Raw genomic sequence first — 27171 nt, 5'->3', positions numbered from 1 at the left:
TTTTTTCTCATTATACAAAAAATTCCATGTTTGTTTTCAATCAAGATTTGAAGGTGAACAGGATATCAAAGTTTGTGTACCTCATTAGCACAATTTAAATATCTATTTAGGGTAGTAGTGGTAGTACCTCTTACACGATAACAATTATCTTGCAAATATTTTCTAATTAATGTTCAAATGGAAACTGTTTTTTTCTCAATTCTTTCATAAACACCTATTTCATCAGCCAAACCATCTGTAATTCGACTCCTTATTAATAACCAGTGAAGCAAAATTCTTCAACTTACAAAGATCTAGTTCATTTTCCACGTGTTACCTTTTTTCACCAAAGTCCAACATTATTAGGTCATCCCTCAGAGAACTGGTCTGTTCCTCAGCTATTCTCATCCTTTGTTGAAGTACCGTGAACGTTTCAGAAGCTGTAGCATTGATGTGGGTTGGAGAGAGGACCTGTCTAGACATTGCAGTTTCCATATGCACCTGAGATTAAAATCACATTATTAGTATAGTAGGTTCTACTATGGTTCAAAACAGTCACTGCCCCTTCTTATGGGAGAATTATACATCCCTGTCCTGTTGAGCTCAGGAACAGCCATGTGTTTTGCTTTGGTCAATTTAATGCAGGTGGAAGCTTTAAGACCCAACTTGTCTTTCATCATCTCCTTCTTTCTCCCCCTCCATGAGATGGGCAACACCCAGACAGGGCCTGCCTCCTGTGCCAAGATGAAGAAGACATGAAGCAGAGCTATGACCCGTCCATGACATCCATGGTGAATGGGCAATAAACTTAATGCTGTTATCATCCACTGAGATTGCTGAGTATTTTGTAACAAACTACTAGTCCGATCATCATAATCTAGTCTATCCTATCTGCTACTTTTAGACACACACTAGGACCTATGACTTGGCTGAGGGAATTATCACTCTTTCATTACCAGCCACTGTCATTTTAACACATTCCCACCTGGGGCACCTGGGTGGCTCAGTCAGTTAAGCAGCTGACCTTTGGGTTTTGGCTCAGGTCATGATCTCACAGTTCATGAGATCAGGCCCTGAGTCTGGCTACACACTGAAGCACAGAGCCTGCTTGGGATTCTCTTTTCTCTCCTTCTCTCTCTACCCCTTCCCATGGCCTCTCTCTCGCTCTCTCTCTCTCTCTCAAAATAAATAAACTTAACAAAGGAATAAAACATATTCCAACCAACCTATCAGAAAAAAAATCCTATACTGAGACTTCTGAGTTATTTATTTATCTCTCTCTTGAGAGAGCGTGCACGCGCAAAAGAGAGAATCCCAAGCAGGCTCTGCACTGCTAGTGCAGAGCCCACCGTGGGACTCAAACTCCCAGAACTGTGAGATCATGACCTGAGCCAAAACCAAGAATTGGACACTTAACCAACTGAGCCACCCAGGCGCCCTCTGAGCAGTTATTATAAAATAAATGTACTAACTACAGCAAAGCAGCAATTTTAAAAAATAATTTGCAAACTTAACTTCATAGCCTAGCAAAGACTCTTCTATAGCTATTGACATAAAATTTCCAGATTTCTCTCCCCAAATTGTCTAAGAGTAAATGGGAGTAGTGAGACTACTTTTTGAAATATTAGTGACAAATGAGACAGAATTAACAAAGAAGAAGCAGTCTTAACATATAAGTGAATCATGGACCCAAAGTTCATGACAAGATCATTGATAGAAAGAAACTTTAAGGACATTTTCCTGCAACTCCATCCTGTATAGACATTTCTATACTAACCAGCCTGTAAACCTTAACCATTACTAGCAATGGTATCCCTATGGAAACATGTTCATAAAGATCCCATTCAGATATTAGGAACACATGTTTTCTCCCCTATTTACTGTATAATCAGATCTCTCCCCCTCACCTCCCAGGCAGTCGAAGTGTCCCAGTCACTGAAGGTCGTCTCCATCACTCAAGGCAAGAATTAAAGAAGTGGGAAAACTGATGGCAAGATTTAAGGGGGCAAGAATTATGGTGAGGAGCTATGAAAAGGATGAGCTTCTTGCCAATATAACAGTGCTACAGCCATCAACGACATATCTTCATCCTGAAATAGCTCTCCAATCACCTTTTATCTTCCTCCCAAAGGTCCCAGAGAATGGCCTATTGTCTTTTCCATCTTCTTTTTTTTAAACTTTACTGAGGAATAATAGAATATAATTGAATATATTTAAAGTGGACAATGTGATGATTTGATATACATATACACTGTAGAATGGTTACCAAGATCAAGATGATTAACACATCACCCCACATAGATAATATAGTTAACTTTGTGTGTTTGTGGGGTAACAATGCTTAAGACCCACTCACAACTTTCAACTATACAACAGATCACTATGTTACCATACTGTACATTAGATCCTCAGAACTTCTTATTTTAAAGGTTACCTACAGAATGGTAGGAAATAATTACATACCACTGATCTGATCAGGCATTAATGTCCAAAATATAACTCAATAGCAAAAAAGCAAAGAATCCAAGTAAAAAATGGGCAGAGGACCTAAATAGACATTTCCCCCAAAGACAATGTACAGAGGGCCAATAGATAAATGAAAAGGTGCTCAATATCACTAACCACCAGGGAAGTGCAAATCAAAACCACAATGAGTATCACCTCACACCTATTAGGGTAGCTATTATCAAAAAGACAGACAGCAAATGTTGGTGAAGATTTGGAGAAACGAGAAGCCTTATACACTGTTGGTGGGGATATAAAATAGTACAGTCATTATGGAAAACAGTATGGAAGTTCCTCAAAAAATTTAAAAATAGAACTACCATATGGTCCAGCAATCCCACTCCTTGGTATATATCCAAAGGAATCAAAGACATCATTTTGAAGAAGTGGCTGCTCACTCATGTTCACAGCAGCATTATTCAGAATAGTCAAGATAGAGAAACAACCTACATACCCTTATCTTTCAACAGGTAAGTGGATAAAAAAAAAATGTGATATATATACATATATATGTGGATGTGTGTGGATGTGTATACTTAATAAAATATTATTTGGCTGTAAAAAGAAAGGAAACTCTGCCATTCACAACAACATGGATTAATCTAGAGGGCATTATGCTAAGCTGAGATAAACAAGACAGAGAAAGAAAGATACTGTCTGATATTACTTATATGTGGAATTAAAAAAAAAAAGGCTGAAACAGAAGAGAATGGTCTGGAGGGGGGGGATAAGGAATGATAAAGGTCAAAGGGTACAAATTTTCTTTTTACTCTTATTTTAGTGCTTCTGACCAGGATTTCTCTCTTTTATCCTCCTCTATGAAGTAGAAAGCATTTCTGACACATATAATTTCAATTTTTAAAAAACATTTTCTGTTAACAATCAGTTTAAGGATATGCAGGTAGAGAAGCTCATTATTAACTTCCTTCCATGCTTTCAATTTTTCCTGAAGGGAAAGACAAAGGTACATATAGGTAGTAAAGGGGTCTATGTATATACAAAGATTTGAAGTAAGGTTCATCTATGTTTCTGAAAAAAGCCAGATTTGGAGACTCCTGCTCATGTTACCACAGGAACCAGGATAGTATTTCTCTGGTAACAGAATGAAGAGCCTCCATGAAACTAGGGCTAGGGTTGGGAAAACCACCACTAGTGTGGGGTAGGGAGAAAATGGAACGGTAACAATGGAGAAACACCACATGGATTTACCCTCCATTGCATTTTCTGTCACCTGCTGTCTCTTTACTGTCCACCTAGAAATAAACTAGGCCTGAAGTGAGGAGAAAATGTAGAAGGTGTTTAATAAGGTTTGGGGTAGACATAGTTGGCTCCTTTGTTCTCTCCCTAACAGAAGCTGAAAAGTTCATGTCCCCAGCCTCCCTTGCAACTGGCACACCCATATGACACATTCTGGCCAATGAGGCTTTGGGCACAAAGTTTGCAAGGAGCTTCTGGGAAGGGTTTTGTTTTTGCCATTAAAAAAACTGAAATGATGGCACCTGTCCTTTCTTTCCCCATATGAAGCCCACAGTTTTGAGAGCTCTCTTTGAGTCAGTCATGTAGTACCTCACTTTTAGATATAAACAGCCAGAGATCACCAGCATCTGAGAAACACAAGGAAAAGGTAAGGGAAACTCAGATTAGCCTTTTTTTTTTTTTCAAAACTTGTAACATCCAAACTTCTTATTTAAGAAAAATAAACTTTTTCTTTTGTTTTAAACACTTTTTTCTGTTGCTTGCAACAAGATTCCTAACTAATACACAGTAGTCCCAGGCAATAGCTGGTGGAGAAAGAAGTAGAAGGAGGCCATAAAAGAAAAGACAAGCAGTGCTGGGAAGTGGGGGGAGGACAACTTCCTTAACAACTTGTTAGGCTGAAGTATCTGGTTATAATACAAAGGATGATCTCTATTTATTTATACCAGAAGCCAAGCACAAAATACTAATACAAACATTAGTCCATTTAGGGGAAAAAATACAGGAAATGGAATACAAGCTTCCCACATATTTTGAATGGGATATAGGTTGCCACCTAAAATTTTTGCATGTAACTGTTGAAAAAAATCACGGTTATGCCGACATGTCCCTAAGGTACCTATATGTATAAAATGTTCACATTTACTTTACAGTATGTAGGCTCTTTCAGACATAAAAACAAAATGGAAAACAATTCAAATTAAATTGCTTCATTTTTTAAAAAAAGAGGAAGTCCATATATGTTTGAGTAAGAATTTGATTTGCATCATCACTCACACCCACTTGATCTACACTGGAGCTACTCAGGCTTCCAGAGATGAAAAAAAAATAAACAAAAAGGAAGAAATAAACTTGGCCCCTAGACTCTGAGGGGGAAGAGATTTACAGAAAATTCACCCTAAGGAAGGGAAGACTGAGGTGCCTGGGACAGACTGATGGCGGGCAGGGATAAAGCTTCTTAGTGAACATGGCAGCGTTCTTGAAATATTCTTAGTGAATCACTCATGAACATGATCAAGTCATCCAAGAAGTTGACTAGAAAAGCAAACAAGCCAATCTACCCTTTGGAGGTTAAAAACAGGTGCCAGGATTAGCTGAAAACCATCCCTCCACAAACCTTCCCTACAATAGGAAAGAGAAAAAAAAAATGTCAAGGTCAGGAAAGCCCAAGGAAGCAATGGTAGATGAATAGCAAGAGGGAGACAGCCTTAATATCCACGAGGGAGAGTCCCTGAGTACCTGGGAGCCTGTTAAAGAAAGAGTGAGGTAACTACCTGGGATCCAGTAAATCTGTTGAGTTGGGAGAGACTCTCATTTCACTACAGTTACTCATACCCGTCTGTCTTCCCTTATTTGGCAGGCTCCCACACACAATCCACTGGCCACTTGGCAGATCTTCTGAAGTCATAGCTCAAAAGCTCATAGTCTAAGAACAGTCTTACAAGAAAAGAATATAGCTCCAATTGCTACTATTCTAGCAAAGAGGCTATGGCTTGACTTATGTTGCTTTGCTGCTTTTGAAAAGGTGAAAATATCACTGTAGTCTTGAACCTAAGTCCTGATACTTGATCGTAACAGTAATAAAATCACTGAGATATAAACTTCTAGTTTTTAAAAAAGTTCATTCATAGCTACTTTTAAAAATGTATTATCATCAACTTAATTTAGGGAGAGTATTTCTTTTTTTAATATATATTTTTTTATTTATTTTATTTTTATAACTGTAAATAAGCATATTTTTATGTTTTATATTAAATATAATTTATTGTCAAATTGGTTTCCATACAACACCCAGTGCTCATCCCAAAAGGTGCCCTCCTCAATGCCCATCACCCATTTTCCACTCTAGGGAGAGTATTTCTAAGGAGCTTCTAAGTAGGTTACCTCACTGAAAGGATGGCATGAATAAGACTAATATTATAAGTAATATCCTAGTATAAGCCAGGTAACTGTAAAGGGAATACTTGGGGCTCCTGACTGGCTCACTTGGTGGTGAATGCAACTCTTGATCTTGGGGTTGTTAGAGCCCACATTGGGTATAGAGAGAACTGAAAAATAAATTCTAAAAAAAAAAAAAATAGGGACACTTGCTTCAGTGGACATAGGCTCCATTCCTACACCTGGCAATAGGTACAACTATATGCTGTCGGTTCTAAAATAACAGGCTAGGGACTTGATGTTATCACAACCATTGGAAAATAATGTGTTCAGTAATACTGTCTTCATTCGCTCATAAAGCCAACAAATATTTCCTGAATGCTACCATGAGTTGGAAACTGTTACAGGCACTGGGAAATACAGTAGTGAACAGACAAAATTCCTTGCCCTCGTGAAGCTTATATTCCAACTAAGGAGCACAGACATTAAGTAAAATACATAGTTTGTTTATTGCTGATAGTGCAATGGAGAAAAATAAAGTAGGAAAGAGGATAGGATAAGAGCTGTGGTGCTGGCTTTCATTTTAAACAGACTGATCAAAGAAAGCCTCACTGAGATGATATTTCAGCAAAGACCTGTGAAGGAGGTGGAGGCGTGAGTCATGTAAACATCTAGGGGACAGAGAAGTCCAGAAAGAGTGAACGATGAGTACAAAGATCTTCACAAACAGTAAGGAGGTCAGTCTGGCTGGAGAGGAGTAAGGGAAGTAGAGAACTACAGGAGGTGAGGTCAGAGGGTAATAAAGGGACCAGATCATATTAGGCCTGAAAGACTATTGGAAAGATTTGGTCTTTACTCTCAGTGACTCTCAGAGCCATTGGAGGGTACAGAGCTGAGGCGTGCTGTGATCTAACTTACTTTAACTGGATCACTCTGGATACCCTCCCACGATGGTAGGAGGACAACCACAGAAGTAGGAAGACCAGTTGGGAAGCTGCTACAATAATCCAGGCAGGTGGTGCCACTGGATAGGACCAGGGTGATAGATAGCAACACAATAGTAAGAAGTGGTCAGAGTCCAACCATATTTTAAAAATTGGTTTTGCTAATGAATTAGATATGAAACATGAGAGCAAGGAAGCAATTGGAAGATGGTGCTGCCATTTATTTAGACAATAGAAGCCCTTCAGAAGAATTAGCTTTAGTCGGAAGATTGAGTTGTTTTGGAAATGTAAAATTTAAAACCGGAAAGATGACCAACACGACTGAACTTGTAGATACAGAGTTCAAGGGAGAGTTGTGGACTGGAGATATAAATTCTTAAATTCTCAACACGCATGTAGCGTGTAAAGGCACAAGACTGCCTAACAGAGAACAGAAAGGATTAAGGGATCTAGTCCTGGGTGCTCCAAGACTCACAAGTCAGGGACATGAGGAGCGGGTGGGTGTTCAAGCCAGACTGTGAGCTTCTCCCCAGTAGGGTCAGATTAATCCCTATCTTCAGAGCCTAGCACAGTGCATGGGACACTGCAGGTGGCAAACAGGAGGAAATTTCGGAAAAATTTAACGAACGTGTATTCTGTCCAGGCACTGAGGAAATTTCAATGAACGAAAGCCAATTCCTGACACCTGCATTCTAATAAACAGATCAGGGAATATAACCGGTGTTATAATTAATTAATTGTAATTAAAAACAAACAAACAAAAACGTCAAAATGGCTTTTCTAGGAACCGATAACCTCCAGCCAAACAAAAAGAAAAGGTGGTGTTGGGGCTCATCTGGAGGCCCTCTCTGGTAGCTATCCTCCTTCCCTCAGCTAGAGCCAGGCCAATGCAAACTTTGCTCCTAAACGGTTTTCACTCGCATCAAGCACAGAAGCGCCGTAAATCAGGGTCCCGACGTCCAGAGGACGAGACTAAACTCTGCCAGGGAGGACAAAAGGCAAAAGGGACAGGTGATGGTGGTCTTATGTGAGCTGCCAGCTCTCCCCCGCGGGCCCAGCACCTCCGTTCCCGGATTAACCGGTCCACGGCACGGTCGCCCTTACCCCACAGTCCATCCGTCCGCCTGTAACTCTGTCCCGCAGCAGGTAGGCGGGTTTCCATGGAACTAAACGCACTTTAAACCAACCCGCTCCGGCGCGGTAGCTCCTGTACGCAGGCGCATCCGTGGCAGCGCATGCCGGGAATTGCAGTTTTCCCGGCCCAGGAGGGCCCTCCGCCCGCGGCGGGACCCAGGCCGGAATCCGGCCGTGCGTAAGGAAGGCTCAGCCCCGTGACCCCGGATGACGACAGGGCTCCATTGTGCTCGCTAGCGAGGCATGCCGGGATATGTAGTTTCCTCCCACTCAACCTCACGGATTGTCCTGTCTACTTTGCAGAATTACTGGTTCTACCCGGGTGAACCGGCGGCACTTAGGTAATTTGGCAAACATACCCTGTAACAGGAGAAATCCATGATTAGAAAATGATTTTAGTTTTAGGAGGACTAAAGTAACAAGTAACTTCTGAACGATAAGAAAATACAACAGCCTTTGTTAATGAGCATTAAAAAAATATTAAAAATACAAACTCAAACATTCTTCTCTCGAAGGAAAAACCAAGGGCCTCTTTATCCTCGTCCATGGCCAGACGGAGAGTAAAAGTCATGTTTTCTGTTCGCTTGTCTTTTGTTTCATCAGCATAATCTATTTCTTGCCTTGTCAACCGGGAAGTGAATAGGTATTTCTAAATAGGGCTATAAATAGCTAAGAAAGAAGAAAGATTTGAAAATAATACTGCAGCCGTTTTAAAGTTGTTTTGCTGTAAGGCTGGGAACTCACACTTGATGAGAAGCCTCCAGTGAAAAGACAACATGGCTTTGCATTTAGGTAGCTGAAGAGAACACCTGTTACCACCATCAGGGCAATTAAGGCGTTTCTCTTAATCTCCTTGGGGGCGCAGCTGAGAATAACTTTAGCCCTCAAATGAATGCAGTCAAATTCCAGATGAGTCCTCATTTGCTAAGCAAGTGCCTGACTGAAATGATCTGGCTATTTTGATAATTCTGATAGCCAAGCTTCAACATGAGATAGAAAGAATGTCTATCAAACCACAGCTGTAAGATGTATTCATTAAACTGTGAGCCCGTCTGGTAAAAGAGAAATGAGCCCTGCATACATTATTCAGGTGGAGGGACCAAATAAAGCTTTTAATAGGAAAAGTGGGAGAGTACTTTAGAGCATCAACACAAAGAGCCAGTTATTCTCTCAGTATGTACATTTTCAATGATGTCTGATTTATCTGCGGAGATGAGCTATATGTGTATGCCCTCCACAGATAGCCACACACTTCAATGTAATGAGCATTTTCACCTTCCTGAATCCGCATGTTAAGCAACAGTCAGGGAGCCAATTGATTAAGTTTACTGTTTTTCATTTCTTTTCCTTTCTACCACCTGGAAAACCATATAAGAACTTAAGCAATTACAAAGTTAGAGAACAGAATCTGAATTCTTCAATAAACGAATTCATCTGCTAGAGAATCAGTCTTGGATACCTGAGAATTCATTATATAAAAAGTCTGTTTTTATTTTTTTAAGTGCCTAAGAATATTGATTTTTTGTCTGATTTCACTCTTGATTTTCAAGTGATAAATGGCTTTTATATGTCTTGACCCATTGATAAAAGTCTTTTCAGTCATCGAAAGCTTGAGATTCCATGAAAACCATATATTCTCTCACTAAAATACCACATTAGACTTCTAATTGGTTTTCTGATCACCCTTCCCAATGCAACCTTTATATATCTGCTAAAGTGATCTTAAAAATCACAGTTGACCCAACAACAACATGGGGGTTACTGGCCCTGAAACACCATGTGTTCAAAATTTCATGTATAACTTTTGATACCCCAGAATCCTTAATAGTCCACTGTTGAAGTCTTACAAATAAAATAGATTTGATTAACATATTTTCTGTTTTTACAATAATGTAAACTAAAGAAAAAAATGTTAAGAAAATCGTAAGGATGAGAAAATACATTTAGAGTATTATGCTGTATTTATTTAAAATATCCATATATAAGTGGACCCATGCAGTTCAAACCCATGTTGTTTGAAAGTCAACTGTAAATCCAATTATTTCTGTCTCTTGCTTAAAGACATATAATAGGGGCACCTGGGTGGCTCAGTCTTTTTGCGTTGGACTTGAGCTCAGGTCATGATCTCCTGGTTTGTGAGTTCAAGTCCCGCATTGGGCTCTCTGCTGTCAGCACAGAGCCCACTTCGGATATTCTCTCTCCCTCTCTCTCTTTGCCCCTCCCCTGCATGTGTGTTTGCGCTGGTCTCTCTTTCTCTCAAAGCTAAATAAAAACATTAAAAAAAAAAAAAAAAAGAACCATTTAATAGTTCTCCCTTTGAACTAGTAGCTTTCCACTGAACAGGAAGAAATAGAAACTGCTTATGACCTCAGCCTAATCCACCAGCCATATCTGCACCTGGTCACTCCAAAAAAGCTTGAATTCAAGCATACCAGCATGTTTCTGTGCGTGCAGGCTGTGTATCCTCTGCCAGGCATGCCCTTCCTCTAGTCTGCCTGGTGAACCCAACAGAAATGTAACCTCTTCTGTGAAGCCATTCTATTTGCTCCCATAGTTTACTGCATTGCATTATAACTGTCAGTGTGTCTTATCTACCCTTAATTAGGCTGTAAGTAAGTTAAAGATGGGAGTTTTGTTCTTATTTTGAGCTTATTATTTTCAACACCAAGCACAATGCCCGGCACACAGCCAGGCTTACAATGCTTGGTAAGTCCTCCTTATTAAGTGAGTGAACTAATGAATGCTTCTACAGACAGAGGCTATTTCTCAGTCTCTTGACTATATATGCATATATAATATATATATATTTTCAGATTGTTCTAGTGACCGAATTTCAGAACAATCAAGATTATGGTGATATTGCTGCAGCTCTATTTTACATTTCCCAAGATTGGAATACTCTTGTTGTCTTAATAAGATGATACATAAGGGGCGCCTGGGTGGCTCAGTCGGTTAAGCGTCTGACTTTGGCTCAGGTCATGATCTCACGGTCCATGAATTCGAGCCCCGCATTGGGCTCTGTGCTGACAGCTCAAAGCCTGGAGCCTTCAGATTCTGTGTCTCCCTCTCTCTCTAACCCTCCCCCATTCATGCTGTAACCTTAAGATGCAGTTGTGTTCCCATAGGAGATAGCCATGCAGCCAGTAAGTGACAGAATGGTTATTGGGACTTGGGTCTGTCTTCAAAGTCCTGCTTTTGAATCTGATTCCATCTCCTGCACATTTTGACAACAGTGGGTCAAGACAGAAATTTCAGCATCTAACTATAAGATAAGAAATACATTGAAAAGAAAATGAGGGAAATCTATGTATTTATGGAAAGTTTCTAGGATACATTTTAAATGAAAAAAGCAAGGTACATGGAAACAGGAGAAATAAGAATATTGTATTTATATAAATAAGTACTGAGAGGATACACAAGAAACCAACAACATTAATACCTTTTATTACCTCGGCAGGTAAGGCAACCATATAATTTTTCATCTTACCCAAAATGATTTTTACCAATTTTGTGTTATGAAATAATTTTAAATTTACAGAAGAGCTGCAAAAACAGCGCAGAGAGTTCCCATATACCGTTCGCCCAGCTTTCGCCAATGTTAACCTCTTACATAGTCATGCTACAATGATCAAAGCAAAGAAATTAATACTCGTGTTAAACAATTAACTAAACGACAAACTTCATTTGAATTTCATCAGTTTGCCCACTAATGTCCTTTTTCTGTTCCAGGATACAATCCAGGATTTTACATGGCATTTACTTGTCCTGACTCCTTCCTCAGCTTTTGTCTTTCATGACCCTGGGATTTTTTGAAGACTGCTGGTCAGTTATTTTTTAAAATGCCCCTCATTTTGGGTTTGTCATGATTTCTCATGATTAGATCAAGATTCTTCATTTTGAGACGAATACCATAGAAGTGACGTTGTGCGCTTCTTGGGTGTATCAGGTCTGGGGGTGCACACAATGTGTGTGTCTTATAACTGTTAAAGTTAAGGTCCATCACCTGTTTAGGTGATGTCTACTAGATTTCTCCAGTAAAATATTTCTGTGTTCCTCTCTGTACTACTATTAAATATTGGGGGGGAGATACTTTGAGGCTTTGCAAGTATCCTGTTTCTCCTTCAACTTTCACTCACTAATTTTAGCTAGTTATTAATTGCGGTGTGCTTAACGGTGACTTTCCATATTCCTCATTTATTAATTAGAATTCTTTGGTAGGGAGGAATTTATGGTTTTTCCCATTTATTTATTTGGATTTGTTCATTTGTGTATTTATATCAGTGTGGGCTTATGGATATTTGTTCTATCCTTTGGGTTATAATTCAATACTGTTGTCATTTTATGGCTCGAGCAATAAAATTGTTCTAGCTTTGGCCATTCAGAGATCATGAAGGAGCTGCTGTGTCCCTTCTTCCTTTTTTTTTTTTTTTTTTTTTTTTAGCACTGCCTTACTTTTTGTCACTGCAAGATTTCCAAGTTCATCTTGTATTTTCCCTGCCTCACCACAGATTTAACCCCTTTTCCAAGGAGTCCTGTTCCTTTTTATGAAAGAATGGTATTTAAAATCAAATGCTAGGGTATCGCTGCTGATATCTCCTCTCAAAAGGTAGAGCTAGAAAATACATGTTTACATACCAATCCATGCATATACATACATGTCTATATTTCTTTATCTATCTGTATATATATTTGCATATACATAAATAAACAAAACATGAGTTCCTACTGATACTGCCACTCAAATTAGCACCACAGCTTATTCCACCCTTTGTCCTTTCTTGACTTTTAACTTCTTTCTCTGACTGTTGGAGCCCTGACTTTCATTATCTACAATATATCTATTTGTTTGTTCAACCCTAGTACACGCATAAAGTCGTTTTAAAACTTGCTAACCCATGCCCAAAAAGAAACACAATTTAAAACTAGAGCATATTGCTTGAGTACTGTTCTTTATGCCTTCGCCTTACAGTGCCCAGTCAAAACACTGTTTTCCAAAGTTACTTAGATCAGCCCCTTTCTTCTCTACCTGCTTCTGTGTGGCTATTTGATTTATTTGTAATGCAGTTAGATTCATGAGTGCCAGTCTGCATTCTATCTTGTGTTCTGTGTGCATCCTGGTTGATTTTATTTAATTTACGTACAGTAAAATTCACTTCTTGTGGTGTAGAGTTATATGGGGTTTGACAAGTTATTAGTCTTAGTCTCCCACCATGAGAACACTCTCCTCGCTCTCAAAACTCAAAACTCCATCATGCTTCCCCTTTCTAGTCAACCTCTCCCCCCACCTCCTAACCGCTAGCAACCACTGATATATTTTCCATACCTATAATTTTGCTGTTCCAAAATGTCACATTAATGGAGTCCCACCCTTTTGGGTTTAACCTCTCTCAGTTACCAGATGCATTTAAGATTCATCCATGTTGTTACATGAATCAATAATTCATTTGTAACTCAGAAAGTTCTTTTCAGTTCTGGGATGATAGACTTCCTAGAAAAAGCTATAAAGATAAAGCATGGTCTTGAAGATTATCTAAAGTATCCTACTGTTTTAAATTAATAAGGTTACTGAAAGGTTGATAATGATGTCCTGAGAAGACCCCAAGGAAGAACAAATTGAATAAATAGTTATATGTGGAATTGCTTATTCTTTTTTAAAGTTTATTTATTTTTTGAGAGGTGGGAGAGGAGAGGGAGAGAGAGAGAATCCCAAGCAGGCTCCGTGCTGTCAGCACAGAACCCAACACAGGGCTTCATCTCACGAACCATGAGATCATGACCTGAGCCAAGATGAAGAGTCGGAGGCTTAACTGAGTCACCCAGGCGCCCGTGGAATTGTTTATCCTTATACAGACACAGGCATGGTCTCATTCCCACTATCTCCCCAGGGAGCTTACTCCTTCACTTACCCACCTTCCTCCTCTACTTGGTTCCTTCTCAAAAGCCTAAAAATAGGGGCGCCTGGGTGGCTCATTCAGCTCATTGAGCGTCCAACTTCAGCTCAGGTCATGATATCCCAATTCGTGAGTTCTGCCTGCATGGGGCGCTGTGCTGACAGCTCAGAGCCTGGAGCCTGCTTCGGATTCTGTGTCTCCCTCTCTCTCTCTACCCCCTTCCCCGTTTGTGCTCTCTCTTTCAAAAATAAACATTAAAAAAACACATTTTCGTGACACTGCTTTGGTAGTAGGCTAGCAATACCTCCCTCAATCTTTCATTGACAAACTTTAGGAAAACATGATGTAGCAGAAATAATGCTCCATGTACTAAATGTCACCCTCACCCCTAGATTTCATATGTTGAACCCCTAATCCCCAACATGATGGTATTGGGAGGTAGAACTGTTGAAAGGCAGTTAGGGTTAGACTAAGTCCTGAGGGTAGGATTAATGCTCTTAGAAAAAGAGAAAGAGACACAAGATCTCTCTCTCTCATCCATCTGAGGATACAACAGGGCAGCCATCAGCAAACTAGGCAGAGGGTCCTCACCAGACACTGAACCTGCCAGCGTCTTGATCTTGGACTTCCTAGCCTCTAGAACTGTGAGAAATAAGTGGGTTTTGTTGTTTAAAAAAATAATAATAATTCATTTATGTAACTTACTAACATTCCACCGAACGGATACATCTGAGTTTGCTTATTCATTCACTGGTTGAAGGACATTTGGGTTGTTTCCAGTTTTTGGTGATTTTTTTTTTAATTTTTAATGTTTTATTTATTTTTGAGAGAGAGAGCATGAGCAGGGGAGGGGCAGAGAGAGAGGGAGACACAGAATCTGAAGCAGGCTCCAGGCTCTGAGCTGTCAGCACAGAGCCTGACATGGGGCCTGAACTCACGAACTGTGAGATCATGACCTGAGCTGAAGTCAGATGACTTCAACCAACTGAGCCACCCAGGTGCTCCTGGTTTTGGTGATTATTAATAAAACAGGTATAAACATTTGCAAAGAGCTTTTTGTGTGAAAACAAAATTTTCATTTCTCTCGGATAAACCCTTATGAGTGGGATTGTGGCATTATTTATTAGGTAAATTAATAAGAAGCTGCCGAATTGCTTTCCAAAGTGGCTCTACCATTTTGCATGTCCATCCGTAAGATTGTATGACATTCTTAGTTGCTCCTCATCATTGTCCACACTTGATATTGTTAGCATTTTTAAGCCATTTTACTAAATGTGTAGTAGTATCTTGCTGTGGTTCAATTTCCATTTCCTCAATGACTAACGAAGTTGAACATATTTTCAACATGTATATATCTTTTGCCCATTGTTAAAATCGAGTGGTTCGTTTTCTTAATTAATGGTGGTTTATTTCTCAAATAAATTCTTTGAGATACAAACCCATTATCAAAATATTTTTTGACAACATTTTCTCCCCGTCTGTGGCTTGTCTTTTTATTCTCTGGACATTATCTTTTGCATGGCAGAAGTTTTTGATTTGTTTTTAACTTTAAGTAATCCTTATACCCAATGTGGGGCTTGAACCTACAACCCTAAAATCAAGAGTTGCTTGCTCTGCCGACGAAACCAACCAGGTACCCCCAGAAGTTTTTAATTTTGTTAGAGTCCTACTTACCAGTTTTTCTTTTATGATTAGTGCTTTTGATATCATACCTAAAAACTCCTACCCTAGTCCTAGGTCATGCAAATTGTTTTTCTTACATTTTCTTCTAGAAGTTGTATCATTTTATGTTTTACCTTTAGGTATATGAATAAGGGATGAGGTATATGTTGTCAGGGTTTTGTTTTTGTTTTTGCTTAGGGACATCCAATTATTCTAGCACTGTTGTTGGAAAAATTACCCATGATTTCTCCATTGAATTGCCTTGGCACCTTTGTCAAAAATCAATTAATCTACCTAAAAGTCATGAGCCTGTTTCTGGCCTCTCAATTCTGTTTCATTGATCTTTGTGTCTCTCTTTCCACCAGTGCTACCCTGTGTTCAGTTAGTGTAGTTTATAATAATTCTTGAAATCGGGAGGTGTAGTCCTCCTACCTTGTTCTTTTTCAAAATTTTTTGGCTATTCTAGTTCTTTTGCCTTTCCTTAGAAAATTTTAAATCAACCTGTTGATACCTACACAAAATTCAGCTAGGGTTTTAATTGGGAATATGCTGAATCTATATATCAAATTGGGGAGAACTTAATATATTATGGAGTCTATCAATCCATGAACATGATACATCTCTACACTTTTTTATGTCTTCTTTGACTTCTTTAATCAGTATTTTGACGTTTTCAGCGTACAGGTCCTATACATAGTTTCATAGATTTATATCTACGTTTTCATTTTGGGGTGTTATTTTAAATAGCAGTTTTTTAAGTTTCAAATCTGAGTGCTCATTGTTACAACATAGAAATATATAGAATATAGAAATAGTGTATAGAAGCATACTTGACTTTTGTATTTTGATCTTTTATCCTGCGACCTTGCTAAACTCACTTATTAGTTTTAGGAACTTTTAAAAAATGTATTCTTTGGGATTTTCTACATAAAAAATCCTGTCATCTGCAAATAGAGCATTTTTCCCCTCATAATCTGAATAACTTTCTCTTTCTCATTTGTTTCTCATCTTGTTCTCATTTCTCATTTGTTACATTGATTAGGATTTTTAATAGGAGTAGTGAAAGAAAGATATCCTTGCCTTGTTCGCACTAAATTTGATATTAGTTGTAGGGTTATTATGGTTGTCCTTTATCAGGATATGTAAGTTTCTGGCCATTCCTACTTTCCTGAGAGTTTTTATTGTGAAAGGTATTAATTTTTGTCAAGTACTATTGAGATAATTATATATTTTTTTCTTCTTTAGTCTAGTAATCTGATTAATTACATTGATTTTTCAAAAGTTTAACCACCTTGCATTCTTAGGGTAATACACACTTGGTTGATCTGTATTATCCTTTTTATACATTCCTAGACTTGATTTGCTAATAGTTTGTCAAGGAGGTTTATGTCTGTATTTGAGGAGGGATATTGGTTTTTATTCTTCTTTCATTATAATGTGTTTGGTTGTGGTATTAGGATAATTCTACCCTCATAAAATGTATGGGTATTTCCTTTTCCTATATTTTCTGAAAGACATTGTATGGAATTGGCATTATTTTTTTCTTAAATATTTTTTAGAATTTGCCAGTGAAGCATCTGGACCTGAAATTGTCTTTGTTGGAAGGTCTTTTAACTACAAATTCAATATCTTTTATAGTTATCAGACTATTGGGTTTTTGTTTGTTTGTTTTTTTTGTTGTTGTTGTTGTTGTTGTTTTGTTTGAGTGAGTTTAGGTAGTTTGTATCTTTTTAATTTGTCCATTTTTTTCCAAGTTGTTGATTTATGGGTTTAGAGTTATTGGTAGTCTTACCTTATTATCTTTCTACTGTCTGCATGGATCTGTCATGACAATTTCTCTTTCATTTCTAGTACTAGTAGTTTTTGTCTTCTCTCTCTCTCTCTTTTTTTTCTCTCTCTTTTTTTTCCTGGTTAATCTGGCTAAAATTTTATCAATTTTATTGATTTTTTTTTCAGAGGAGTAGCTTTTGGGTTCATTGATTTTCTTGATTGTGTTCAAGTTTATTGATTTTTTCCTCTCATGTTTATTATTTAAACTAGAACGCTTTTGAAAATAAAAGGTGACATTATTAATAATTAAAACAAGACAAAAGGCACAAACTGGAAATGTTCTAGGAAAACCAGGATATATGGCCACGCTACCTGTAGGATACATAGGATGAGGAAAAAGGTAGATGGGAACTTCTATGCAAATAAAACTTTACAGTATATACCTTTTAGTATTATTTTGATTTTATTATTTTATTTAATTTTATTTATTTTAAAAAAAATTTTTAACGTTTATTTATTTTTGAGACAGAGAGAGACAGAGCACGAACGGGGGAGGGTCAGAGAGAGGGAGACACAGAATCTGAAACAGGCTCCAGGCTCTGAGCTGTCAGCACAGAGCCCGACACGGGGCTCCAACTCATGGACTGCCAGATCATGACCTGAGCCGAAGTCGGCCGCTTAACCGTCTGAGCCACCCAGGCGCCCCTAATTTTATTTTTTTAAGTAAACTTCATGCCGAGTGTGGAAACCAGTGTGGGGCTTGAACTCATGACCCCGAGATCAAGACCTGAGCTGAGATCAAAAGTCATCCACTTAGGGGCACCTGCGTGGCTCAGTTGGTTAAGCATCTGACTTTGGCTCTGGTCATGATCTCATAGTTCATGGGTTCAAGCCTCGCATTGGGCTCTATGCTGACAGCTCAGAGCCTGGAGCCTGTTTCAGATACTGTGTCCCCCTCTGTCTGCCCCTCCCTTGCTCATGCTCTGTCTCAAAAATAAACATTACCGGGGCGCCTGGGTGGCGCAGTCGGTTAAGCGTCCGACTTCAGCCAGGTCACGATCTCGCGGTCCGTGAGTTCGAGCCCCGCGTCAGGCTCTGGGCTGATAGTTTGGAGCCTGGAGCCTGTTTCCGATTCTGTGTCTCCCTCTCTCTCTGACCCTCCCCCGTTCATGCTCTGTCTCTCTCTGTCCCAAAAGTAAATAAAAAACGTTGGAAAAAAAAAATAAACATTACCAAAAAAAAAAAAAAAAAAAGTCGGCCACTTAACTGACTGAGACATCCAGATGCCCCAGGATTATTTTGATTTTTAAATTGTTTGAATGTATGACCTATTCAAAAAATAAAATAAACGTACTTCTTCAAAGTACTTCAATTGTACTTCAGAACTGGTAAAATTCCCGGCATATAGAAAATCTCAATGTATAAAGTTGAATAAATGAATGAATCAGTCAGTAAGCATTGAGGACTACCTAAGTTTTATTGGAGAGAATGGGGTAGTATTATATAGCTAATTCTAAATGTCTACAACATATGTATCAGAATTGAATGATTGAACCAATCGTTAAGACCTGTAGTCTTAACCTGCAGGTTTGGTAGCATAAGTATTATCATCACAGACTTAGTTATTTTGTTTTTATTATTTATATCTCCTTTTCTTGCCTATTTTCATTTGTGGCATCTTACGTACAAAGAGTAAACTGCAACTTGCTTTAGGATATCAGGGGGAAGGTACAGATTCATTGAGGGTCTCTCCAGCTCTGCTCCTTTTGTTTACAACCTACGCCCTAGTTCCATAGTGACTGCAGGGATTTCCATTTTCCTACATGGTTCTATATGTATGTCCTTAGCATAAAATTCTCTTCTACATGATTTTTGGTCAAGAGAATCAATGCAAAAATGGGAAAACCGTTGCAAAATAAGATCTATAAGTGGTTATTTAGAATTCAACATCTGAGTGAAATGTTATAACTGTAGTCAGGACCTTGGTTCAGTTGTTTCTGAGACGTAGTTACATTCTTAGATATTGAGTATGTCCTTGAATTCCATGAGTCAATAAATCAGATGAATAGCATAAAATTGTTTTATTTATGGAATGAAAAGGGTCAAAACATTATTCATTTTTCTATGACTTTGGGGAAAATCACATCTCTCTCTTAAAAACACATTGAAAATATGCACATACACACATATCTTAAAGAACTGATATGATGAGTTAAACACAAGTAATACATTCCAACAAGTATTCCTGAAAACAACAAGAATGCTCTTGGTTATAGTCAACAAAGATTAGTCCAGCCCTTCAAAATACAAGGCTCTGAGGTAAGCTATGTATCAGTGTCACAGCAGAAATATGTTGCATCCAAAGTGTAATAGAATTGTTTCTCTTCTGGCTCTCAACAAATAGAAAATCCATATTTACATTTCTTTCTTCGTTGTTTCTCCATAACAATCAATACAGAGGGCCCGCCAAGGTAGTAAATTTAATTGAACGTATTGATGATAAAATCAAACTTCTACATTAGGTCTGAAGTGCATATTGTCTCTTGAAGTCCTTGACAGCTTGACTGGTTTCATTTTCTACCCCTATATACTGCCTTCCTGGAAAGCATCCTGGCTTCTTAAAATAATTATTTATGAAAAAAGTCTTCTCTAGCTATAGTGCTATCAAGATACAATTTCTTTTCTTATATAAACTGAACAGCTTAATAAAATCAAAAGGACTACTTCTTATATGATAATGAAAGAATTGGGTTCCTCAGATTTTTCTTAAACAAAAATCTTTGTCCTAGAAATATTGACCAATATGCCTGACTCTCCTATTCTTTAGCTGTATGACCTTGGGAAAGTTACTAAATTCCCTGTGCTTTAGTCTACATATTTGTAAAGTAGAGAGAATTAAGTTAATAATACCATTAGAAGACAATCGTCCATAGATCTCTCCTATTTCTCTATGACTTGTAAGGAGAGGCATTGATCTCCCTTTGTTCTGGTCTATCTTTTCAAGAAGATTTGTATAGGGAACAGTCTTGAAACATAGACTGTCTGCCACTGGAACAAAGGCAGGTTTGCTTACTAACTTTTATAAAAGATTTGGATTCCCTAAACTCAAGGATCCCTTCCTGTAACATAATCCATGTGCAGTTATCCACCTGAGCCAATCTGTGATGCCTCTCTGGTGCTTAGGAGAAAGGGGAACTAATACAAACCTGCTGCTACATATGCTGCTTGTCCTAAGTAACAAAGTCCTTTGTCTCTGATTTGGGAGTTTCATGTCTTTGTCAGCATCTACGAAACTGTGGCAAGATAACTTGTTAGCTTGCAAGTAGGATAAAAGCTCATACCCTTTATAGTTCTTGATGCATGTGAAAGACTTAGAATCTGGAATGTAGAAAATGCTTAACAAATGTTAATATTTACCATCACCCACATTAGCTAGCTAGCTTAAAAAATACTAAGATTTGACTTAACTATTATGCTTCTAGGAATTTATCTGGCTGAAAGTTGCATAAACGGATGGATACTTATTATAAATTTTTTATAATAAAATGTGATACCGCATAACAGAAAACACTCTAAAACTCAGTGTCATACAAAAGAAAGCATTTATTCTCAGAATCACAATGTCTACAAGCTGGCTGGGAAAGCTCTGTGTGGTCTCATTCCAAGAGAGGAAGGCAAAGGGGGTCAGTGACTACCTGGAGCATGCTCTTCCTGAGAGTGATAGAAGAACCAGAGGGCAGCCCAAGTGCACAAGCACATTTCAAGCCTCTGCCTGTGTCACATCTAGTAACATCCCAATGGCCAAAGTATGTAATGTGGCCAAGCTGAAGTCAAGACATAGGAAATTATACCAAGATCACTAGGAAGCCACAGCAAGGGTGTTAGATGGACTATAGGAGAGTGGAAAATTGGAATCTGTAATTTAATCTACCACAATCTTCAACAGGAAGTGGTTAGGTACTAATAGTACAGTAACACTAAACAGCCATCAAAGAGAATGAGTATATCTGAATATACTAAATGGAAACTGTGCACCTCACATTGCTGGATGAAAAGAACAATCGTAAGATATGTATGGCATCCTATTTTTATTTAAAAGAAAAACTTTTGAATATATTTATTTTATGTGCCTAGTAAAGAGTTTGAGAAGGTACATAAACTGTTAGTATTTATCTCTCAGGATTGGAGTTGGGAGATGAGAACTAACTTCCTTCCACTTTATATTTTATGTATTAACATAAATACTTGTGTATCATTGGGAAATTTTTTATAGATATGTATTACTTTTATAATAAAAACTTAAAAAGATATAATAATAAAGCAAAAAACAAATACTAAAAATGACAAAAATGTTTTTATCTCCCAGGTACTCTCTAGTTGATAACACATTTCCCATTCCCTTTCCCCAGTCCCCATAAGAATAAAATAACATCCAGTATCTAGAGGTTTTAGGTCTGAGGTCCTGTGCTATAAAACTTCATTCTGCTTCAGAAATTATCTGTTTTATTCCTCATAAAGCTCATTTTAATCCTATTGGGTATCTTGGTGGAGCAGAGCATTACAAAGAGTATTTGAAGATTTCCTGAGTTTCTTAACATTTATTTTATATATATTTTTCTGTTTCAAAATTCCAATTTGTTATAGTAGATAGATAGAGATAATTTCCATTTCTCAGTTGAGAACTTTGAGTATCTTTCCATTCATTTCAAGAATGTTTACCTTCACTTCATGGAGTATTGTTACAATAGCTACTTAAAATTTTTTTTAATGTTTATTTATTTTTTGACAGACAGAGCATGAACAGGGGAGGAGCAGACAGAGAGGGAGACACAGAATCCGAAGCAGGGTCCAGGCTCTGAGCTGTCAGCACAGAGCCCAATGCGAGGCTTGAACCCATGAACTGTGAGATCATGGCCCGAGCCAAAGTTGAACACTTAACTTATTGAGCCATGCAGGTGCTCCTATATACTTTAGAGTGTTACTTCCAACAGCTAGACCAAGAGTCAGCAAGTGAAGGCCTGTGAACCAAATCTAACCTGCTGCCTGTTTTTGTATGGCCCATGAGCAAAGAATTGTTTCCATACTAAACTAAAGCTTTAACTAAGATTAAAGTTTTAAATGATTGGGAGAAAAATCAAAAGAAAGCTAATATTTTGTGACATGTCAAAATTATATGAAATTCAAATTTGTTTCCGTAAACACAATTTTATTAGAACATAGTTATATTCATTCATTGAAATATTATCTATAACTGCTTTTGTACCACAATGACAGAGTTGAGTTGTGACAGAGACAATATGGCCCACATAACCTAAAATATTCCTTCTATCTGTCTGTTTACGGAAAAAGTTTGCCCCGATCTGGGTTATCTCAGACTTTGCATCTGTTGATTGTCTTTTCTCTTAAAAGTTGGTCATATTTTCCTGGTTCTTTGTATGTTGAGTAATTCCAGATTGTGTCCTAGACAGTTAAAATATTATATGGTGAGGCTCTGACATCTATTCCGTGCATGCATAGCTTGGGAGTGAGCCTGGGGCTTATGTTGGTTCATACACAGAATTAGAAGATATTCTCCAGCTCTCTGCTCTCTGATATTTCCATTATTCTCTACAATTTCTGAGGGCCCCTTTTCCAGTACTGTGGTTAGAAAGATGGAATTTCTCTCAGAGTTATAGTTGTCCATGTTGATACATAGTTACATACAACTGAAGTTTTCTTTAGGTCAACACTGAAACAATAGATAACAGAGAGAGAGAAAAAAAAAAAAGCAAAGCAAAGCAAAGCAAAGCAAAGCAAAGAAAAGAAAAGAAAAGAAAAGAAAAGGAAAGAAAAGAAAAGAAACTCACCCCCGTAAAGGTCTTTCAAGTGTTCAGTCTTCTCCATGAAAGAAGTCTCCATGACTTGCTGTTTTTACTCAGAGTGCTCAAGTAGTTGCTTTCATATGTTGTCTAGAGTTTTTCTTTGTATAAGGTTTTAACTCCTGTAAAGAATTAAGGAGATGAGATTTCCAGGGCATAAGCCCATTCTAAATAGTATCTTAATAATTCATAGGCTACTATTTGGTGGTAATTTTGCTGTAACATCTTAAACCTCTTGGGGTTAGGAATATGGAAAAGACAAGATCATTGTTTGATTTACCCAGGACATCAATACCCATGAATCCTGAGAATCTTTACTAGAGTACACTGGGTGGATGAATTCCTATGATGAAGCCATGTTGACCTGCGTGAAGAGGCTTATAGGCAATGATAAATCAAAGTGGACTCAAAATACTTATTCTGTTAGATTTTGTACAAGAAATTGTATGGTCAGTTAGAACTCCTGTTTGCAAGTGACAAGAGGAAGAGAAGAAGAAAATATATATATATATATTTTTTTGCGAGCCTAGGGATGGGGTTAGTGTGATTAAAAGGCTAATGTAGAGGATCCTAAAGGTTTTTGTGGTAGAAAGCTCCCAAGGAAGCAGAGGTCAGAAAGAAAAATAGAGACATAGAGACAAAGAGATTTGAAAATTCTATGCTGCTGGTTTTGAAGATGGAGAAAAGGGCCATGAGCCCAAGAATGCAAGCAGGCCCTAGCATCTAGTAAAAGCAAGGAACCAGATTCTCCTCTAGAATCTCTAGAAGGAACAGGTCCTGCCAATACTTTGACTTTAGCTCATTAAGATTGATTTTGGATTTCTGACCTCCAGAACTGTAAGGTAATAAATTATAATGTTTTAGGCCACTACATTTTTGGCCATTTGTTAAAACAGCAATAAGAAACTACTGCAGTTAGCTAAGGCACAAATAGATCCAAGGAGTCAAATTATGTCATGAAATCTGAGGCCCAATCTCTCTTTCTCTCAACCACTTCCATCCACCCACTCTCACTTCTGCTTATCTCTTCTTTTTTCTTTAATGTTTATTTATTTATTTTGAGAGAGAGAGCCAGTGGTAGTGTGAGCAGGGGAGGGGCAGAAAGACAGGGAGAGAGAATCCCAAGAAGGCTCTACACTGTCAGCACAGAGCCCGAAGCAGGGCTCAAATTCACAAACTGTGAGATAATGACCTCAGCCAAAATCAAGAGTCAGACACTTAACCAACTGAGCCACCCAGGTGCCCTTGTTTATCTCTTCTTGACCTCATTTCTGTTGCGGACTCAGGAAACATGGCTTCAACCAGCACCAGTTTTACCTCTTTCCTATTGTGTACATTCAGAGTCAAATGATGCTTTATCCTCTAGAGCCATTTAAGGCAATCTCAGAGGACTTTGATTGGCTTGGCTTGGGTCAAGTGTCTGCCATTGAACCAATCATCCCAATAAATGGAAGAGGGCACAGTTATAAGGCAGAATTGCCTGAGTCACTTGCAGACCCCCTTAAACTGAGGAGTAGTAATGTAATGGCAATCCCACTAGAAACACATGGAAAAAATAACAAATTCTCCAAAGGATTAAGGGGTGCTGATGAGACAAAGAGAACAAATGTCCACCATAGTTCGTCATTTTACTAGCCAAACCCAGCAAGACCACATTAAGGATAATATCACACATAACCCCTAAATCCTGTTGAGATTACCAAGATCACAAATGGAAGGGAAGACTGTTTTTGTAATTCCTTCCTATCAGCATGTCTACACTCCCTTGTCCCCTTTCCCAGTTGTGTCAGTTAACGTTGTTAGATCTTTCCTTTAGTGACAGTAGGCTCAAAATAGTAATGGCTTAAATAAGATAGCCATATGGGGGTGTTGTTTCACTCTCATGAAAACGCTGGAGGTAGACAGTTCAGGGCTGGCAGATGCCGGCTAGATGATTTCTCTCTTGTTGTCTACCATTCTTAGCAAGTAAATGCCCCCCTAATGGTCCAAGATGGTGCCTCAGGCTCTACCCATCATGTCTGTGTTCCAGAAATCAGGAAACAACTAATAAAGAAGAACACATCTCCTTCCTAAAGATATTTTCTGGAAATCGAACACATCCATTGATCTGAATACAGCTATTTAGTTTGGTTCTCAAGCCACCAGCTCATTTCGTAAAGCTCGTGGGGAAAATAATTGAACTTGAGGGAGGAAAAGTATGACTTTACCACTTTCTAGTTTGGTGACTTTGGGAATTCATAATCTGAGACTCAGTTTCTTTATCTGCAATTTGACAGTATGAAAGTTAAAATAATTTTTAACAAAAAAGGCTATTCATTCTTTTAGTTTGTAACAGAAAGAATGTCCTAAACTGATTGTATCCATTTCTTTTATCTGTCCATCTTTAGGCACTGTAATTGGGTGATTAGTTTCATTACTTTCTTGTAACGGCCATCTAGAATGGCCCTGTTGACCTCCATTCTGCAGAGTCCCAGTAGCCTTTTTTTTTTTTTTTTTTTTTTTGCCTTCATTCTTCTTGACCTCTTTGTAGCACATGAAACCATTGATTACCCTCCTTTTTATTAGCACACTCTCTTCACTTGGGTTTCGGAATAAATCACTCCAAATCAAGCACAGACAGACTTAAATCCTCAAGCTGAGCTGAAACTAAGCTCTACATCATAACAAAACTTGACTGTAGTCTTAGGGGAAATGGAAGGGAAGCATAATACAGACTACTGGCTACGAGATATGACTGTTTTTGTAATTCTGGTTCATCCGTACAGCATCACTTCTGCCTAGTTAACACATGAACTCATGGTAGAAGCCAGTTTCCTTCCTCTTATAAGGGGCTTCAGGTACATTCTTGCAACCCAGGCTGAGAGAGAGAGAGAGAGAGAGAGAGAGAGATGCCTTCTTACCCTATTTAGGGTTTTTCTCTTCCCAAGATGTTTGGCTGTGAAAATAACCATGTCTTTCAGAATAGCTTGTATACCCTTCCCCAGGATGAACCTTGATGTACAGTATCCAGTTTCAATACAGGAGATGCACTCCCAACAGTAGCAGGATAGCAACCCTAAATGCCTCACTTTCAAGTAGCAAACAAAAAAAATTTTTTTAATGTTTCTCAAACCTGTGTTGTTACCTTTTAAATAACACCAGATGTTGGACAGCCGTAATTCAGTTCAAGATGAACTTTGTCAAACCCAGTCTGGTGCCTTTTGTGACGCCTTCTTCCATATGAGATGAAAACATCTGCACATGCTTCCTGCAGTTCTCAGGATTACAGGATATGATCTGTGATAACTTCCCAGACGAGAACATAAGCATCTCAACAAAGGTAGGAACATTTTACAGGCACAGGGCGGTTTAAATCTACTCACAGTAAGCGTGTCTCTAAAGAGTATATAAACTGCAGAGATTCAGCTCTGGCTAGGGCGAAGAGACAAATTCATGATCAGAAATGCAGTTTAACTTCTTAGAACCCAAAGCAGACACTTGGGTGCCCCGGGTCCGTGTAATTCTAGCAGAGCTGTGGGGGAAAATTCCAAGAACAGGGCCAGTGTTAACTGTATTCTCTGTCAACTTCCATATATCTTAGAAGTGTGAACTCACTTAACTCATTGACCAAATAAATGACCATTTCTTGCTTGGGTCAGAAACTATGGAAACTTTAGGGCAAACAGAAATTAATAAGACAAGATTCCAGAGGATAAGGAGATCACTATCATATGAGAGACTGAAACAAAAAGAAATACCCAACTTTCTGTGATCAAGGAAAGCCCAGGTGGCTCAGACTGCACATAGGAGGGGCATCTAACTTAGACAGGGTCCAGGTAGTGAGGTCTAAGAAAGTGTTCTGGAGGAAATGATGCCAGAATTAAGTAAAAAGTGATGAATGGGAATTTTCCAGTTAACTAAGGACAGAAAGGGAGCACCGGGTAGGAGGAACAGTCTATACCAGTATATTTGCAGTGAAAAAACAAGATGCATGTGGGGAACTGGATGTGTGGTGTGAGGAGAGCGGAAATGGTGAGAAAGGAAACTAAGCAAGTAGGAGTAGTTGGATCAAAGTTATGCTAAGGACTCTGAAAT

General features: G+C 38.4%; 1 protein-coding gene and 1 long non-coding RNA gene across 8 annotated transcripts in view; one reads left to right on the top strand and one right to left on the bottom strand.

Moving 5' to 3' along the window:
- The window catches only part of CCDC150 (coiled-coil domain containing 150), an 87205-nt gene extending 79122 nt beyond the window's left edge, over positions 1-8083 (bottom strand). For 4 of the 7 annotated variants that reach the window (XM_042949544.1, XM_042949545.1, XM_042949546.1 and 1 more), the window contains exons 1-2: positions 7970-8083; positions 317-480 (exon numbers count right to left, since the gene is read on the bottom strand). In XM_042949544.1, the coding sequence (XP_042805478.1) occupies positions 317-480; positions 7970-8005 (200 nt within the window). In that variant the 5' untranslated portion in view covers positions 8006-8083. Of the gene's footprint in view, positions 1-316; positions 481-568; positions 714-7886 lie in introns of those variants that run through there. The other 3 variants (XM_042949548.1, XM_042949547.1, XM_042949549.1) reach the window with 3 other exon arrangements.
- Positions 8084-8158: 75 nt separating this feature from the next.
- LOC122226428 overlaps positions 8159-27171 on the top strand; it is a 34911-nt gene continuing 15898 nt past the window's right edge. The window contains exons 1-3 of the long non-coding RNA XR_006205625.1: positions 8159-8257; positions 11646-11738; positions 26239-26416. This is a non-coding gene — a long non-coding RNA (uncharacterized LOC122226428). The remainder of the gene's footprint in view (positions 8258-11645; positions 11739-26238; positions 26417-27171) is intronic.

The sequence above is a fragment of the Panthera leo genome, chromosome C1 (assembly GCF_018350215.1).
Source record: "Panthera leo isolate Ple1 chromosome C1, P.leo_Ple1_pat1.1, whole genome shotgun sequence".
NCBI lineage: Eukaryota > Metazoa > Chordata > Mammalia > Carnivora > Felidae > Panthera > Panthera leo.
This window is presented reverse-complemented; position numbering and strand designations above follow the sequence as displayed.